At 36.3% G+C, this 17,078-nt stretch overlaps 5 protein-coding genes and 1 non-coding gene across 6 annotated transcripts; 4 read left to right on the plus strand and 2 right to left on the minus strand.

The window, feature by feature from the left end:
• Nucleotides 1-28: 28 nt before the first annotated feature.
• Nucleotides 29-4,894, plus strand: LOC104730614 (WEB family protein At4g27595, chloroplastic-like). Its single transcript, XM_010449807.2, has 3 exons — nt 29-408; nt 969-1,170; nt 1,269-4,894. Exons 1-3 carry the CDS (start codon nt 392-394, stop codon nt 4,791-4,793), a joined length of 3,744 nt encoding a protein of 1,247 aa, XP_010448109.2. The 5' UTR covers nt 29-391; the 3' UTR covers nt 4,794-4,894.
• A 492-nt stretch (nt 4,895-5,386) lies between these two features.
• On the minus strand, nt 5,387-6,280 carry LOC104730612 (heavy metal-associated isoprenylated plant protein 30-like). Its single transcript, XM_010449805.3, has 2 exons — nt 6,033-6,280; nt 5,387-5,901 (listed from the first exon to the last, which is right to left on the minus strand). The coding sequence occupies exons 1-2, from the start codon at nt 6,154-6,156 to the stop codon at nt 5,561-5,563; spliced, it is 465 nt and encodes a 154-aa protein (XP_010448107.1). The 5' UTR covers nt 6,157-6,280; the 3' UTR covers nt 5,387-5,560.
• A 397-nt stretch (nt 6,281-6,677) lies between these two features.
• TRNAT-AGU (transfer RNA threonine (anticodon AGU)) lies at nt 6,678-6,751 on the minus strand. Its single transcript has one exon. It is a non-coding gene; the product is annotated as a tRNA-Thr (tRNA).
• A 785-nt stretch (nt 6,752-7,536) lies between these two features.
• On the plus strand, nt 7,537-10,633 carry LOC104730615 (uncharacterized). The gene is made up of 9 exons (XM_010449809.3): nt 7,537-7,933; nt 8,041-8,284; nt 8,383-8,532; nt 8,932-8,989; nt 9,065-9,157; nt 9,243-9,341; nt 9,564-9,655; nt 9,883-9,942; nt 10,040-10,633. Exons 1-9 carry the CDS (start codon nt 7,776-7,778, stop codon nt 10,313-10,315), a joined length of 1,230 nt encoding a protein of 409 aa, XP_010448111.1. The 5' UTR covers nt 7,537-7,775; the 3' UTR covers nt 10,316-10,633.
• Nucleotides 10,634-10,641: 8 nt separating this feature from the next.
• LOC104730617 (uncharacterized) lies at nt 10,642-11,853 on the plus strand. The gene is made up of 2 exons (XM_010449815.3): nt 10,642-11,073; nt 11,513-11,853. Exons 1-2 carry the CDS (start codon nt 10,954-10,956, stop codon nt 11,702-11,704), a joined length of 312 nt encoding a protein of 103 aa, XP_010448117.1. The 5' UTR covers nt 10,642-10,953; the 3' UTR covers nt 11,705-11,853.
• An 860-nt stretch (nt 11,854-12,713) lies between these two features.
• Nucleotides 12,714-14,467, plus strand: LOC104730616 (UDP-glycosyltransferase 79B3). Its single transcript, XM_019233926.2, has one exon. The coding sequence runs from the start codon at nt 12,933-12,935 to the stop codon at nt 14,292-14,294; it is 1,362 nt and encodes a 453-aa protein (XP_019089471.1). The 5' UTR covers nt 12,714-12,932; the 3' UTR covers nt 14,295-14,467.
• Nucleotides 14,468-17,078: the final 2,611 nt, after the last annotated feature.

Consider the following 17,078-nt stretch of genomic DNA (forward strand, 5'->3'; position numbering starts at 1 on the left):
TAACTTGGAGTATAAGATTGGGTTTGGTTTGGGTCGGTTGGTTCGGTTTCGGGTTAAATGCCCACCCGTAGAAAAGACGATACGAGAGAGAGAGGGTGACCGCTCTGAATTCTGAGAACACAACACTTTTTGTTTTATTTTCTTGCATTTTTAAAAGAATAAAAGAATGATTGTGCTAGAAAAAGAAAGTTGAAGACTTTGTGGAGAAGCAATCCAACTCAACTCCTCTCAGTGAAGAACAAAAACGACACCAGAATCGATCTGTTTAGTCTCTCTCTCTCTCCCACAGCAGCAATGCCTGAGTTTTAGCCTTTTTTTTATATTTTTTTATTTAATTTCTTCTTTCTTCTGGGGGGGTTTCTTTTGAAGACGCTCTTCTTCTCCGGCAACAATGGCGTCCAGAACCAAGTGAGGATTTTTCTTCCTTCTAGTCAATTATAAGAAAAGAAAAAAACAACCTTAGTTTTTTTAACTTGTTGCATCTGAGACAATTGTCTTCTGTTAGTTTGGATTCTCTCTATGTGCCCGGGTCACTCTCTCTGCTGCTACTTTTGTTTTTGTCTTCTGGATATATATATTCTCCACTCATCTGTTTTGTTTTTGTTTTTGTTTTTGTTTTTGTTGTTACTTCAATCTGAATTTGGTTTGGATCTAGCAGAAGCCTGGAGTCACACTTGTAGACTACTTATAAAGTCTCTATCTTTAAGACGTTTTGGTCACTGCTAACACTTTTTTTAATGGGAACTCTGCATTTGAATCAATGTTTAATTGGATACAGTTGAACTACTTGTATTCATTTAAACGCTTATTGATCTTAATTAGATCTCTAAACTGAGATTGGAAATTGTTGTTTTATTTTATGCTTGTTATTATGAAATTGAACTTAGATCCATAGACTCACGGAAAAAATTGGGGATGATGGTCTGATTGGTGTGACATTGTGTGGTTTTATCTTTGTGATGGTGTAGAACTGGTTTAATGGAGACTCCTCGTAGCAAACCGTCACCGCCAACACCAAGAATTAGTAAACCAACAGGGACTAAATCATCAGATGGCAATTCACCATCTCCGGTTCACAGCACTCGTCTCTCACTAGACCGTTCACCGCAGTCTGTTAGCTCCAGGCCTGTTTCTGATCGTAGGACTGCAAGGGTTCCTACTCCACCTGAGGCAAGTAGTTTTGAATCAAGTCCATCCATTTGAATAACTTGAAGTTTTGATTTTTTTAAACTTTGAAAGACTAATTTATTGATCATTGTCATTTTTAGAAATCGCAATCAAGGTTAGGGAAGGGAACTGAGCTACTGGCTCAACTGAATCAAATTCAGGAGGATTTGAGGAAAGCTAATGAGCAAATAGAAAAGCTCAAGAAAGACAAAGGTAAAGCTCTTGATGATCTTAAAGCATCAGAGAAACAGACTAAAGAAGCCAATGAGAAACTCAGTGAGGCATTAGCAGCTCAGCGGAGTGCAGAGGAGAGTTCCGAGATTGAGAAGTTCCGAGCGGTTGAACTAGAACAGGCGGGAATTGAAGCGGTTCACAAAAAGGAAAATTCTTGGAAGAAAGAAGTTGAGTCTATAAGAAGCCAGCATGCTTTGGACATCTCAGCTCTTCTCTCTACTACAGAAGAGCTCCACAGGATTAGACAAGAACTGGCTATGACTGCAGATGCTAAGAATAAGGCTCTCAGTCATGCTGAGGAAGCCACGAAGATTGCTGAAAATCAGGCTGAGAAGGCTGAGGCTCTTTCTTCTGAATTAAGCCGCTTAAAAGCATTGGTTGGTTCAGATGAACAAAAGAAAGATACTGAAGGCGATGAGGTTGTGTCTAAACTGAAATCTGAGATTGAGATGTTGAGAGGGAAACTTGAGAAAGTTAGCATCCTCGAGAATACGCTGAAGGAACAAGAAGAGTCCATGGAACAGCTCCACGTTGATCTTGAAGCTGCTAAAATGGTTGAATCCTATGCTAATAGCTTAGCAGCAGAGTGGAAGAACGAGGTTGATGAACTTGAAAAACAAGTTGATGAATCAAATAAGTTTAAGACATCTGCTTCAGAATCTTTAGATTCAGCTATGAAGCAGCTGGAGCAAAACAGTCATGCGCTTCATGAGGCAGAGTTGAGTAATGTTATGTTAAGAGAAAAGGTTGACTCGCTAGTGACGACGATTGGAAGGCAGGAAAAAGATCTTGAGGAATCTCAACGCCATGTTTGCAGTTTAAACCAGGAAACTTCTAAGCTTGAAAAGCTTGTTGAGTTAATAAAATCTGACCTTACAACCACCCAAGAGGAAAAGGTTAGGGCTTTCGAGAATGAAAAGACTGCAACATCACATATTCAGAACCTATTAAACGAAAAGACAGAACTTGCGACAGAGTTGGAAAACTGTAAGGATGAAGAAGAGAAAAGAAAGAAAGCTATGGAAAGCTTAACTTTGGATTTGCAACAAGTATCTTTGGAAGCAAGGGAAGCAAAGGAGAAGCTCTTAACATGTCAAGCGGTGCTCGAACATTGTGGATTCCAGATTGAAAGTTTGAAGTTGGCTGAGAAAGATACAAATGAGAAGTATGAAAAAATGCTTGAAGATGCAAGAAACGAACTTGATAGCCTGAAAAGTAGTTTGGAAAACACTCAGAATGAGTTTGTCAATTCTAAGACTGAGTGGGAAGAAAGAGAACTTCATTTGATGGTTTGTGTGAAGAAATCAGAAGAGGAAAATCACTCTGTGCAGGAAGAACTTAGCGAGGTGAGGAACTTGCTTAATCTTAAGGAAATTGAGGCGTGTGCAGCGAAAGACGAAGAAGCCAAAATGAAACTTAGTCTTAAAGAACTTGAGGAGGAGGTAAAGGAGCTGCAGGAAAGAGTTGGAGAAGCGAAAGCTGAAAGCCTGAAACTTACAGAAAGCTTGTTGGAGAAAGAAGAGGAGCTAAAGAACGCTGCTGCAGAAAGCAGAAAACTCAGAGATATAGAGGTTTCTTCTCTTGAAAAAATTGATGAGCTGACAAAGGTGAATGAAAGCTTGATTGATAAAGAAACAAAACTGCAGAGCGTTATTCAAAAAGCGGAAGAGCTCAGAGTTAGGGAGATTGATTATCTCAAAAAGATTGAAGAGGTGTCAGCGGTGAATGAGAGCTTGGTTGAAAAAGAAACCAAACTGTTGAGCATTGTTCAAGAAGCTGAGGAGCTTAGAAGAAGGGAGCTTGCTTGTCTGAAGAAAATTGAAGAGTTATCAGCTGTGAACGAGAGATTGGTTGAGAAAGAAACCAAATTGCAGAGCAGTATTCACGAAATTGAGGTGCTCAAAGAAAAGGAGGCTGAATATATCAAGCAGATCGAGGAGTTTTCGTTGTCGAATGAAAAATTAGTAGAGAAAGAGGCCAAACTGCAGACCATTGTTCAGGAACATGAAGAGTTAAGAGAGAAGGAGTCTTATTATCATAAGCAAATTGAGGAGTTATCAAAGGTAAATGAAATCTTTGCTGATACAGAAACCAAACTCCAGAGTTCTACTCAAGAAAATGAAGAGCTAAGAGAAAGGGAAGTTGCCTATCTTAAGAAAATTGAAGAGTTGGCGAAGCTGCAAGAAAATCTTCTTGATAATGAAAATGAGCTGCATGATATGGTCCTTGAGATTGAAGACCTTAAAGCCAAGAACTGTCTAGCCGAAAAGAAGATTGAAGAGCTATCAAATCTAAATAAAAGCTTGCTCGTGAAAGAGAGAGAGATACAAGTTGTTGTTTGCGAAAATGAGGAGCTTAAATCTAAAGAGGCTTCATCACTCAAGACAAAAGAAGAGTTGTCCGGTCTTAAACAAAATTTGGTTAATAAAGAAAACGAGCTGAAGACTGCAGTTGTTGAGAATGAGAAGCTCAAGGCCCAAGCTGCCTCAACACTTGAGAAGATTGGAGAATTGACACATCTTAGACAGAGTTTACTTGATATAGAGAACGAGTTGCAGGTTGTTTCTCACGAAAACGAGGAGCTTAAGGCCAAGGAGGCATCATCTTTAAAGAAGATTGATGAGTTGTTACATCTCGAGCAGAGTTTGCTTGATAAGGGAAACGAATTTCAAAGACTTAATCAAGAAAATCAAGAGCTGAAGGTGCAGGAAGCTTCAGCGTCAAAGAAGATAGAGGAGTTGTCAAAGATGAAAGAGACTCTACTTGAGAAAGAAACTGAGTTGCAGACTGTAATTCATACTAACGGTGATCTGAAAGCTAAGGAGGCTTGTGCGCTTAAGAAGATCGAAGAGTTATCAAAGTTGCTTGAAAAAGCTTCTTCTACACAAGAGAAACAAGATGAGAACGGCAAGCTCATAGAAATCGAAAAAGATTATGACTTGTTCCCTAAAGCAGAGGAAAATGGTCTCAGGTGCAGAGAAGAGGTTACTAATACTATTCCTTCTGATCACAGAACCGGAGAAGAAAAGGTACAAGAAAGTCCAATGGAAGCAATTGATAGACATTTGAAAGATGACACAGCAATCCATTGGTTAGCTCACAAAGTTGAAGCAGTAGGAGAAGGAGACAAAGATAAAGAATCCATAGAAGGTGAAGGCTTAGATAAGAGAGAAGCCTCTTCAGAAAGAGAGACAGAGCATGACTTTGCTGAAGAGGAAGTAGAATCGAAAGCAGAAGGCAGCGAGCAGTTAAGTAATGGCTTGTCTTCAGGAGAACACACAGAAGATGCTGGAAGTCTGCTCTCAAAGGATCAACAGCAGAAAAAGAAGAAACCTTTGCTCCGAAAGTTTGGAAATTTACTGAAAAAGAAGAGTAGTAGCAGCCAGAAATAGAGGAATAAAATGTGATGATTATACTACAATCTCTATTGCAGCTGAACATTCCTTGGTTGATTTGTCTCAAATCTTTAATAGTATAGCTCCAGTTCCATGTATGGTGATTGATCTTTGTTTTCCCTTCTTCAAGATCTCATCGTCCCTTGAAACTCTGATCTAACTGACTGATTTACATTTTAACAAAACGACAGCCATGTTTCTAAAGCTTACGAAAACATACACTGAAACAACCTAACAGAACTGATACACAATAATAGATAGAGAGAGTCACACACACACACACACACACACACACACACTGTGTTAAAAGACGAAGCCGTTGGAGTTTTTACCATCTAGATAGTGGATACATTCGTTCAGAATTAGTATAGCCTTGCGGATACCTTGTTCAATACGAGGCTTTTCGCCTTGCGTTTTGTGATGCCTCATCTGAAATCATCTTATATGTACGAGGTATAGCCATGAATCATTTTGCACTTCTTTCACTAGACGGCAAACATTTTGTTTTTTCCGGATCCAAAATCTTAACTAACTTTCAGATTTTATAGGGGGTTAAACATCTGAATTACATATGTCCGAAGAAAGATTAATTTTACCGGGAAAAATATAAATCTTTGACATATATAGACAAACAAAGCGGTGACCATTGAACTACCATTACGAACGTAAAGTCTTACCAACTAGAAACTTTTAAATATTATAAGAGATCCAATGAGCTAGAGTTTCTTGGAGCATTATTAATTAGGGTCACATATAGACGTGATTCAAAAGGAAAGGGATCTAGAAAAGACCTTCTTCACGGCTTTCCATGTGAAGGAAGATGTTCTAATGAGTGATAAAGGAGGTCTTATATTGAATCTAGGAGGCGACGTGGAATACGTATAAAACGCCGATGACTTTTTTGAGTCCATTGAAGTTTTCGTAGTGTCTTCTTTCACGACGATGCCATCATCAACGCTCTCTTGATCATCATTATTGTCGTCTACATTCCAAAACCGAGCTTCTTTGCGCTTCTTTTTCACCGTTGCTAACACATCAAGCTTGTTACAAATTCCCCACACCGTCACCTTCTGATTGTAGTAGTCTACTTTTACTGAATATATTCCTGATTAATATATTCGTTATAAAGAAAAGTAAAAGCTTATTAGTTACATATCTATCTACATTTCATGAAATCATTTTTATGATTAACCATGTCCATATAGGTGGGACTAATCAAAAATCTTGATTATGTACCTTTGAGATGAGTAAGAGCCCTCTTCACTTTCTTCTCGCAACCGTAAGAATACAAAGGCACCATCATTTCTACGTACTGTGCTTCCACCTTATTGTACACCGGCACGATTTGAAGATCACCCATTATATAGCTTAACTATGTAGATATATATTTTGATCAATTTCTTTCCAATTTCTAACTCAAACTATATATGCACACTTATATATATATATATATATATATATATATATATAGTAGAGAGATACACGAACATATATATAGGTGCGTGCATATATATATTGACGACAGTGATTGGGTTGTATGCAGAAGAGGTGAGGTGCATGTTGTTGAAGTCGTCATGTTATAAGCTTTTTAAGATCTAATGACTTGGATTTAGTGTAAAGTGTGTCACCACTTTTCTCTTTGTTAAATAGTTTTTCACAAAATATGTCTTTCTTTAGACTTTGGATCCCATGTTACATGTTCATCTTTTTCTTTATCCCACCAAAAGAAAACATGAATTTGACTCTTTTGAAATCTAAGCAAAATAAATTAGTTTCTTAGAAAAAAAAGGTTAGACAAAAGGGCCTTTTAATGTATTATGTTCTCATTTTTGTTAATTAATGTCTTCATATTTTTAAATTTCCAAAAAAAACAGTAAATAATGCTTTCATTGAGAGTTGAACTCAAGACCTCCCGCTTACTAAACGGGTGCTCTAACCAACTGAGCTATGAAAGCTTTTATTTTTTAAAATATTTATCTTCGTACCTTTTCTTGTTTTATAAAATCGCATAGTTCCTCTCTTTATCATATTATAATATGTATCATGTTTGATGTTCCTCGACATAAAACTTGCGTCCAATATTTCATACGAATGTCACTTTTTCAACCCCACGTCGATTATTGCTCATGTCGGTCAACACACGGGTTGGAGTCATCAGATCACACAACTGCTCCATAGATTTCTACACGACTAGACCTCAACAAGCGATCGATATGTAATAAATATCTATATCTATAAACAGTAGTCATCTATATTTGAATTCAAGTATAAATAGTAAAGCGTCAAAGGCGAAATAAACTACACGTGAATGATCAAAGGAAAGCTAAACTTTTTCATAATTTAGAAAAGGTTGGTGCATGAAGTCGACGTGGATACATAAAGAAAAAAAGAGAGGATACTTTTTAAAGGTGAGATGGGCTCCACGTCATTTTCCATTTTCATTTCTCGACGTCGGTATCAAAAAGTTGAACGGCGTCGGATCTTGATGACTCGGACACAAGGCCCTCCATGTGAAAACCCTTTAAACTTTGCTTTTCCCCCATGCATTCTAAATTCATGCTTTTTCAAATAAACTAAAAGAAACCATAGTCCATAACCATTTTTGTATACACTTTTTAAGTCACTAATAATTTTTTTGTACAATGAATTTAATTTCAACTAAATCTTTTGAAATAAGTTTAAATAACAACAGTGAATGATGGGTAAACAAAACACATATCGATCTTACAGGCATCTTAGTGGGCTAGATAGAGATAAGCCCAATAGCAATAGACTGTACTAAACTACCCATCGAAGCCCAAACTAGATTTTTTGTTTTGCCTCCGCTCCACGCCAAATTGCGTGAAGACTTCAAGATCCGGCGAAGAAACAGCACCTGAATAGTGTGAAAGACGACTATAAGAGGTTTTTGTTTGGGGTTTTTCCTTTTTTTTTTTTTTAATTTCTACAAATTTCTGATTCCAACAACAACAACAAAGGATGAACCACCTCGTTCGTAAAAGCTCCGTCGGTTACACCGCCTTGAGGTCCGTCGCGTACCTCCGTCAATCTTCCCTAACCACCACTCCTCCTCCGATTTTCTCCGCCGCCGCATCAACCGTTCGCCACTTCACTTCCGCCGGCTATCCTTCCAACAGGTACGATTTTCGTTTACCCCATTGTGTGAAATTTCGAACGATGTTGAGTAATGAGTAGAGAGAGAACCTTTAGGATTTGATTTTTACGGATGCTCGTTTTGGTTTAGTTTTCAATTAACGCCGCCGGTTAACTGGGGAATCCGGATAGTTCCGGAGAGGAAGGCGTTTGTAATCGAGCGATTCGGTAAATACGCTAAGACGTTACCGTCGGGGATTCACTTCCTCATTCCGTTCGTGGATCGTATTGCTTATGTTCATTCCCTCAAGGAAGAAGCAATACCGATTCCGAATCAGACTGCGATTACTAAAGACAACGTTAGTATTCACATCGATGGTGTTCTCTACGTTAAGGTCCGTCTATCTTCTTTTTCTTTTAAAAAATCCATTTTCTCATAGTACCTTTGTTGTTACTGCTTTCTTCTTATCGATTTTGGATATTTTTTTGGCAGATTGTGGATCCTAAATTAGCTTCTTATGGCGTTGAGAGTCCTATCTATGCTGTTGTACAACTTGCTCAGACCACAATGCGTAGTGAGCTTGGTAAGATCACGCTTGATAAGACCTTTGAGGAAAGAGACACTCTCAACGAGAAGATAGTGGTTTGTTTTCTTATCCTTCTTTTTTCTCTCTTTCAGGTTTTTAGGGCTGTATTTAAGCTCCATTACATTGCAAAGAATTTAGAATCTGCTACTTGTTCAATTTCAAAGTCTAGTCAATTTAGCTTTGACTATTTGGTGTTAGTCCCTACTGATCATTTGCAGCTTCAGCTGTTTAGTTGGAAAAATTTATCACTTCTGGCAATGTTGTTTGTATTCCACAAGTTGGGTTTATGGATTTTAGATTCCGCTGGGGGATGTACTCATGTTGTATTTGTTGGATATTTTAAGTCATTTGCGTCTCTTTTCGAAATCATAAGGAGACATGATGGTTAGAGGAAGTATATCCATTAAAGAAGAAAACATATGATGAATTTTTGAGATGGATATACATTCTTGCAGGAAGCCATCAATGTTGCTGCAAGAGACTGGGGTCTTCAGTGCCTTCGTTATGAGATAAGTAAGTTGTTTGTGTTTTCTTTTTTTCAGGTGATTTTTTGTTTTTTTTGCCTATTTCTAATTCATGTATTTCCAGGGGATATTATGCCCCCTCATGGAGTGAGAGCTGCTATGGAAATGCAAGCTGAAGCTGAGCGTAAAAAGAGAGCCCAGATCCTTGAGTCTGAAGGTAAACCTTACTGTGTTTTCTTTGAAAACTCATCTTCGAGGCCTGCTTTGCATGTTTCTTATCATTTCTTTACTATATTTAACAGGAGAAAGACAATCCCATATCAACATTGCTGATGGTAAGAAAAGTTCTGTAATCTTGGCATCTGAAGCAGCAAAGATGGACCAGGTGAATCGAGCACAAGGTTAGTAAGCCATTATGATTGAGAAAGAGAACACATAGCATGTAATCTCAATTGTTAGTTAATTACATTACAAGAAAGTTTTTATTCCATTTGCTTATTCTTTCACTATATACCAATGAATGCTTGGTGCATGAGGAACTGTTTTATTCCCTGCTAATGCGCGATATGGTTACTATCTCCCACTGTTTTTTACTTATATTATCCTCTGATGATGTTCAACAGGTGAGGCAGAAGCAATACTAGCTAGAGCACAAGCAACTGCGAGAGGCCTTGTCTTGTTATCTCAGTCTCTCAATGAAACTGGGGGAGTAGAGGTAAATAATTGCGATTAAGCAGGGGAATGGTATTCATATTTTTTATTTTGACGAGCTAGCTTTTCTTCATAGTATTTACACAAATTTCTAGATGTGTATGTCTTTATTCACTCCAGATAAAGATTTTGTGGGATTTTTAGTCATAGCACTAATATTACTGGGCTTAATGTTCTTACTTTTTGGTGTCCAAGATATGATCTCATACTTTCTCGCTGTACAATTTGCAGGCGGCGAGTTTGAGAGTTGCAGAACAATACATTCAAGCCTTCGGTAACATTGCCAAGGAGGTAAATGAATATATCACAACATTCCTTTCCAATCTCTTGGCATAGGCATGGCTCGGGCTTATTTAATGTTCTTGTGTTTTTTTGTTGGGGTGTTTAGGGAACGACAATGTTGCTTCCAAGTGGTGCTTCAAATCCTGCCAGCATGATTGCTCAAGCTTTAACAATGTACAAAAGCCTTGTCATAAATGGTCCAAGCAGTGATCACCAAGTAACAGAAGAACTTGATGAAGCAGACGTGGAAGACTTGGGTGGAAAACATATATCGGAGGGCTCTAATAGCCGATCAGGCTCAACACCTTTTGACACAGAGAATTTAGGTCACACCGGTGAACCACGATTTTCTCTTCAGGATCGCACCAAGGATCCGCGGTAGGCAGCCAAACCAGGGATGATGATACAATTCTTTGTGCCTGAGAAAACTGGAAGCAAATTTTTCATCGTTCAAATATGAGACAGTAACCATCTTCTCCGTTTGAATGGCTAGAATATCATCACTTTGCATATATAAAACATCGTTTTTCTTAGAAGAGGTTTCTCACTGGATTTGTTCTGAGCATTATCCTTCTGTTTTTTATCCATCTTTGTTCCCATTGCATTGCTGCTTAGACCCGAATTTGTTATCCGCAATTCCGTTCTGTTATTCAGTTTGATTGCAATATTGCAATCTAATAAATGAGGAGCTTTGTGAATCCATGAAATGTTGTCCCCTGACCGGAAATAGAAGAATGGTGGAGATTAAAGTTGTCTTCCGGATAAATAGGTGGTGACAGAGAATCGAAGTTGTAATGACTCGTAAATCTGAAATTGACCAAATTTTACCTGAAATAGCTTAAGCCACACCATCCCTCCTATATATCTCTCTTCACAGCCATCTCCTTCATTTGCACAGCCTCCAATTGTAAAATAAGAAATTTAGTCTTGGCCTCTTTGTATTTCTTTCTTTTGTTTTGGCTCCGCAGCTCTTCCCAATTGTAATTTGCATTTTGAAACTAATCCATTCAACCAAATACCATGGGAGGCTGTGCGAGCAAACCTAAGGAATCTGACATTGTCGAAGGCTCCGTCCCGACTGAAAATGTTGTTGTTGAGTCCAAGGATGCCACGACCGAGACAGATACCACATTAACTCAGGTTTCTGGATTCCATTTTATCATTTCTTTTGGCTTTGTCATTGTGTTCTCTAATATCGATCGTCTTCTTTTTTTAATCACTGAAAGACGCATTTTGGTATGGCATGGGTTTAGAAAATAAAGTCAAGTCTCTTTTACTGTTTGCGTTTGCGTTTGTGTTCCATGTTATACATTCTAGTTAGTATATCATGGAAGATGGAAGCTCGAAGGCAAAAATACTATGAAATATGATTCGTCATATTTTCTTGCCTGATATAGTATACAATATCTAAAATAATTTCAATATACTCTTTTAAAAGGATCTTAGAAGATTTTTTGAAGATTCTTAAATTAAAAACGTGAAGTGTAACAGTTAAGACAGAATTCAGTACAAGTTCTTGATTGAACAAACTCATATATATTAAGTTTGAAACTGATGTTGCTGATTTGTTGAATTGCAGGAGAAGAAGGAAGAGTCTAGTGAAGAGACAAAGAAGGAAGATGAGACAAAAGAGGACTCCTCTGAGGCAACCAAGGCCGAGCCAACTCCAGAAGCTGTGAAGGAAGAAGAGAAAGCTCCTGCTGAGACTGAGCCACCAACACAAGAGACCACACCTGCCAAGACCGATGAGGCCCCTCTCGTGATCCTTTGATTGTCATTTCTAAATCTCAAAATCATGTGTATGCATGCGCTCAAGTGCAAGTGTTCCTCGCTTTGTAATTTGTCATCTCTATTCTATTGTCAATACTCATGTACATTGTATTGTGTCCGCCTCTAGTACTAAAATCTCGTTATGAAAAATATATACATTCCTCTTATGTATAGCTGGACTATCAGTTGGCTCCTCTATGCACCAAAAAGTTTTCTCTTGCTAGCTAATTGTTGGTTCGGGTCCGACAACTGGTCACATTCTAAAAACATCAGACACTACTTGGAAATAAAGATACATGTGAGATTAGGCATCTCACCAGTCACCACACCATTACTCTAGTAGATTTTTGGGGAAATGGAAACTGGTTGGATATCAGAGATTAAGTTTGTAACCAAAAACAAAAAACAGTTGGCTGGCTAATTCTTCTCCAATCGATACTTGTTTTCTTATAAATTTTGTGTTAGTTGGCTACTTAGCAACTGGGAATAATGGCTTTGTCAACATTTCTTTTTTGTTTTCCAAAACCTATTATCAGTAGTGACGGACCCATCGACTGCGATATGTCTAGGCTATCAATGCAAAAAAACAAAAACAAGAACACACATAAAAATAAATAAAAAAGACAAAAACAAAAGAGACGAGACTTTAGGTTTGATGCTTTGTTTTCCTAAAGTTACATGTATACTTGACAAAGTAATTATAAATATTTCAACTACTGCTTCATAAGAAAGGTTAACTTAAAATTTGTTTTTTGAATTTTGTATAAAGATAATGAATGCACCAAGTTTGATTAGTGACACATGCTACACCGTATCACTGGATTGAAAACTGTGATATGGACGGAGGCTCAATCAAATATTAATGGACCAATCGACTGCGACATGTGGGCCTACGCGCGGCTCAATTACAAGACACAGAACAAAAGACTTAGGTCTACTACGCATGTACGACATGTGGCCTACTATACTACACAGCCCACCATTGGCTACTACGCATGTGGATCAAGCATGCTGGACTAATCGACATGTCGCAAATCAATATCAATGCAAGAAAAAAACAAAAACAAAAAAACAAAAGAAGTAAATAATTTTTGAGAGAGCACAGACAGAGTGGCATTGGTTTGGCCGCCATAGATTTTTCATACCAACCTTGAGCCCTTTTCGTCTCCAAATTAAGCAAAGCAGAAATACAAAAAAAAAAGAAAACGAAAAGAAAAAAAAATACATAAATGGGTAGTTCGAGGTTTCATGCACTTATGTATCCATGGTTCGCAGCAGGCCATATAACTCCTTTCCTTTACCTTGCTAACAAATTGGCTGAGAAAGGTCATATGGTTACTTTCTTGCTCCCTAAGAAAGCTCTGAAACAGTTAGAACATCTCAATCTGTTTCCACACAACATTGTCTTTCGCTTTGTCACCGTCCCTCATGTGGATGGTCTCCCCATTGGCACAGAGACAGCCTCTGAGATCCCGGTGTCAACAAATAATCTCTTGATGTCCGCTATGGATCTCACACGTGATCAAGTTGAAGCTGTGGTCCGAGCCGTGGAACCGGACCTGATCTTCTTTGACTTTGCTCATTGGATTCCAGAAGTAGCTAGAGACTTCGGCCTTAAGACTGTTAAGTACGTCGTGGTGTCTGCGTCGACGGTAGCTAGTATACTTGTCCCAGGTGGTGAGTTAGGTGTTCCTCCGCCAGGATATCCTTCATCAAAGGTGCTGCTTCGTAAACAAGATGGTTACACCATGAAGAATCCAAATCCTACAATCGATGTAGGACCAAACTTCTATGAACGAGTCACTACAAGTCTTATGAACTGTGATGCCATTGCGATAAGAACAGTCAGAGAAATCGAGGGAGACTTGTGCGACTATATCGAAAAGCATAGCAGAAAAAAGGTTCTCGTGACAGGTCCAGTGTTCCCTGAGCCAGACAAGACTATACAGCTAGAGGAACGATGGGTTAAGTGGCTAAGTGGGTTTGAACCGGACTCAGTAGTGTTCTGTGCATTGGGCTCACAAATCATTTTAGAGAAAGATCAGTTCCAAGAACTCTGCTTAGGAATGGAGCTAACAGGTTCACCGTTTCTTGTGGTGGTTAAACCACCCAGAGGATCATCAACGGTTCAAGAAGCACTTCCAGAAGGATTCGAGGAGCGGATTAAAGGAAGAGGAGTTGTTTGGGAAGGATGGGTTCAACAACCATTGATATTGTCTCATCCATCGGTCGGGTGCTTTGTGAGCCATTGTGGGTTTGGATCAATGTGGGAGTCCTTGCTGAGTGATTGTCAGATAGTCTTGGTGCCACAGGCACAGCTGGGTGATCATATCCGCAACGCAAGGTTGATGACTGACGAGCTCAAGGTTTCGGTTGAAGTTGTACGAGAGGAGACAGGATGGTTCTCTAAAGAGAGCTTGCGCGATGCTATCAATAGTGTGATGAAAAGCGACAGTGAAATCGGGAATCTGGTTAAGAAGAATCATACCAAGTGGAGGGAGCCACTAGCTAGTCCTGGACTTATGACCGGTTATGTCGATAATTTCATAGAGTCATTGAAGGATCTTGTCTCTGGGACCAACAATGACTGAAAGATACGAACACTATGATGTTAAGAATCAGTGGGTGATCAATAAGGTTGATATAAACCAAACTATCTTGAAGTGCTTCCGTTTCCTATGTGTGTGTGTTTTTTTTTTTTGTATGATGTTTCTAATTAAGTGACAGTGGGTGGGTGATCAATAAAGTTTGTATAATTAAACCACACTATCTTGAAGTATTTTTATTTCCAAGTTGGTTGTAGAATAATGTGTCTTGATATGCCATTATTAAGTCATTTATGTGCTTTCCTATGTAAAATATGTACAAAGAGTTATCATTCAGTCAGAGATGCTAAGTATTTAGTGATTTATACAGTAAAAGAGGAAGGTTAAGGTCTAGGTCTGAAAGAATAGAGCATATACGTTGAAACTCATATCATATGGATGATGTTCTTCCAAACTTGCTCCATTTGGGTGGCTTGGAGCAATAAAACAGATTAATTTTAATAAATAAAATCAGCTAAAGTTTTCTTAAAATCTATACTATTAAATGGGAAACACACTTAGAGATAAAAAAAAGAAACAAAAAATATGATATATATCCATGTTGCCAAACAGACCAACTGTTTTTTGTTTTTGGTTACAAACAAAACAAATGAAATAACATACCATATATAGGATGGGACGGGTTCCCGAAACAGACATAAACATATATACTATTTTTCTCTTACTATTTTTTAATGTACTTAAATCTAATCATCTTCTTTTCTAAACCAAACTGAAAATAAATTGGTACAAAGTTGGATTATAAATGTTAATAACATTTTTAACATTCATAATTACAAATGTAACTCCGCATAGTCCAAACATAATTTCAAACTTATTTTTTTAAAAAAATTAACTCCGCATGTATGTGCGGGTCCAATCCCTAGTCGATCCTTATTTTAGGTGTTTTAGATACACTAAGGATCGAGGGTGTGTCATCACCTGATTGGCTGGGAAAAAAAATATCACCTGTTTGGTTCAATGATGCTTTAATTGTAGAGAATCTCTCTGTTTCTCTTGGTAAGAATTTCTCTGATTTCAATTGTAGAGATTCATGCATTAGGGTTAATTGATGTGAAGAAATTAGGGTTGAACGGGTTGAAACATGATGTTAGGAGAATTAGGGTGCTATGATGTTAGAAGTTTGAGAATTGGAAATTGATTGAATACTTTGATTGCCGATAAGAAACCTTGTTTTTTTTTTTTTTTTTGCTTTAGAATAAGAATCTGTGTTTTTGAACGTTTTGTGGTTTTATATGCTTGCTTATTTACAATCTTATACAATATGAGAAGGTTTTTTTCCAACTTTGTCTGCCAATGCGACACTTGGCGCTCTATATTTGACACATGTCTCTCTCACTAATTAATTTTAAATTAAATAGTTTTTATATACTTTTTTATTTATTTATATCTTATATGGTGGATAGCTTGCTTTAAAAAGTAAAATTCACATTGTTACAAAAATATATTTCTTCCAACTTTTTAGTTTTAACATATAATATATTTTCTAATGAAAGCATATACCATATAACTTTTTTAAAAAAGCTACTGATCAAATAATTTAAAACAAAACAAAAATTCATACTTTTAAAGTAAAAATTGAAACCAAGTTCATTTATGATAGACTAATTTAAAAAAATAGAATATGTACTAATATATTTTAAAAATCACATTGTATTCAATAATCATATATATATTGTATTAAAGACAAAACTCAAATAAAATTAAATTGTATTTAATATTCTATAAGTTAACGTTTGACTATCTTTAAAACGTATGTATTAAAAGAAAATAAAAATATCATAATGGTATCATAACATAACCTTTAGTTTTAACATATAATATATTTTCTAATGAAGCATATACCATATAACCTAAAAATAAAACTACTGATCAAACAAATTAAAACAAAAAAAGTTTTAATACTTTTAAAATAAAAATTGAAGCCAAATTAATTTATGACAGAATAATTTAAAAATATATATGTTCTAATATATCTATAAAATCACATTGTATCCAGATAAAATTAATTATATTTAATATTCTATAAGTTACATTTTGACTCTCTTTAATGTACTAAAAGAAAATAAAAATAACATAATTGCTTCACCCCATGAAATAATAGAAAACAATAGCTTACAAAATAATTTAATGGTAATTATAGTATTTATTTTTAAATGATTAGAAAATAGAGATAATATATCGAATTTAAAAAATATAAAATTTGACACACTTTTATTTTCATGAATTTTATTAAAAATTTAATGCGAGATATAGTATAAGATATTTCATAAATTTTAATGACTTGAGCCATATTTTAATATGCATTATTCCAATTTTTTTATATTAAGGGTGATTACAAGATTAGAGAGTAAACACTTGAGCATATAATAAATCGATAGTACACTTATTAATTATTCAAAATAATCATTGGTGATTCTTCTGTTACCTTGTAAAACATATTTATAAAAAACGGGAAGGGTTGTTTCATTTTATATCTTTAAATTATTTTAGAATAAATTGATTTGATCTTTTGGCACAAAAACTGTAAAACAAATATTATGATTTTTTTGTCAACAAATAATTAATATAATATTATAATATTTGTATAGCTTGAAATTAGTAAAGAATTTAATAACCATCACATTATATTGATCCAAAATTATGATATTAATATTTAAATCTTTAATTATCGGAAATGTATATTGTCCAAAATTGTAATATTAATTTTAATTTTTTCTTATTTGCAAAATTATAATGTTATGGTAATTATATAAAATATTACCAAAA

The sequence above is a fragment of the Camelina sativa genome, chromosome 12 (genome assembly GCF_030686135.1).
Source record: "Camelina sativa cultivar CO46 ecotype springtype chromosome 12, ASM3068613v1".
Lineage (NCBI taxonomy): Eukaryota > Viridiplantae > Streptophyta > Magnoliopsida > Brassicales > Brassicaceae > Camelina > Camelina sativa.

Coding starts and splice junctions, on each gene's coding strand:
- LOC104730614 (XM_010449807.2), top strand. Junction 1,171..1,268: donor GGGTTCCTACTCCACCTGAG/GCAAGTAGTTTT, acceptor TGTCATTTTTAG/AAATCGCAATCAAGGTTAGG.
- LOC104730612 (XM_010449805.3), bottom strand. CDS start 6,156: ATGGGTGATCTTCAAATCGTGCCGGTGTACAATAAGGTGGAAGCACAG. Junction 5,902..6,032: donor GGCTCTTACTCATCTCAAAG/GTACATAATCAA, acceptor TATATTAATCAG/GAATATATTCAGTAAAAGTA.
- LOC104730615 (XM_010449809.3), top strand. CDS start 7,776: ATGAACCACCTCGTTCGTAAAAGCTCCGTCGGTTACACCGCCTTGAGG. Junction 9,342..9,563: donor CCAGGTGAATCGAGCACAAG/GTTAGTAAGCCA, acceptor GATGTTCAACAG/GTGAGGCAGAAGCAATACTA. Junction 9,656..9,882: donor ATGAAACTGGGGGAGTAGAG/GTAAATAATTGC, acceptor TACAATTTGCAG/GCGGCGAGTTTGAGAGTTGC.
- LOC104730617 (XM_010449815.3), top strand. CDS start 10,954: ATGGGAGGCTGTGCGAGCAAACCTAAGGAATCTGACATTGTCGAAGGC. Junction 11,074..11,512: donor CAGATACCACATTAACTCAG/GTTTCTGGATTC, acceptor GTTGAATTGCAG/GAGAAGAAGGAAGAGTCTAG.
- LOC104730616 (XM_019233926.2), top strand. CDS start 12,933: ATGGGTAGTTCGAGGTTTCATGCACTTATGTATCCATGGTTCGCAGCA.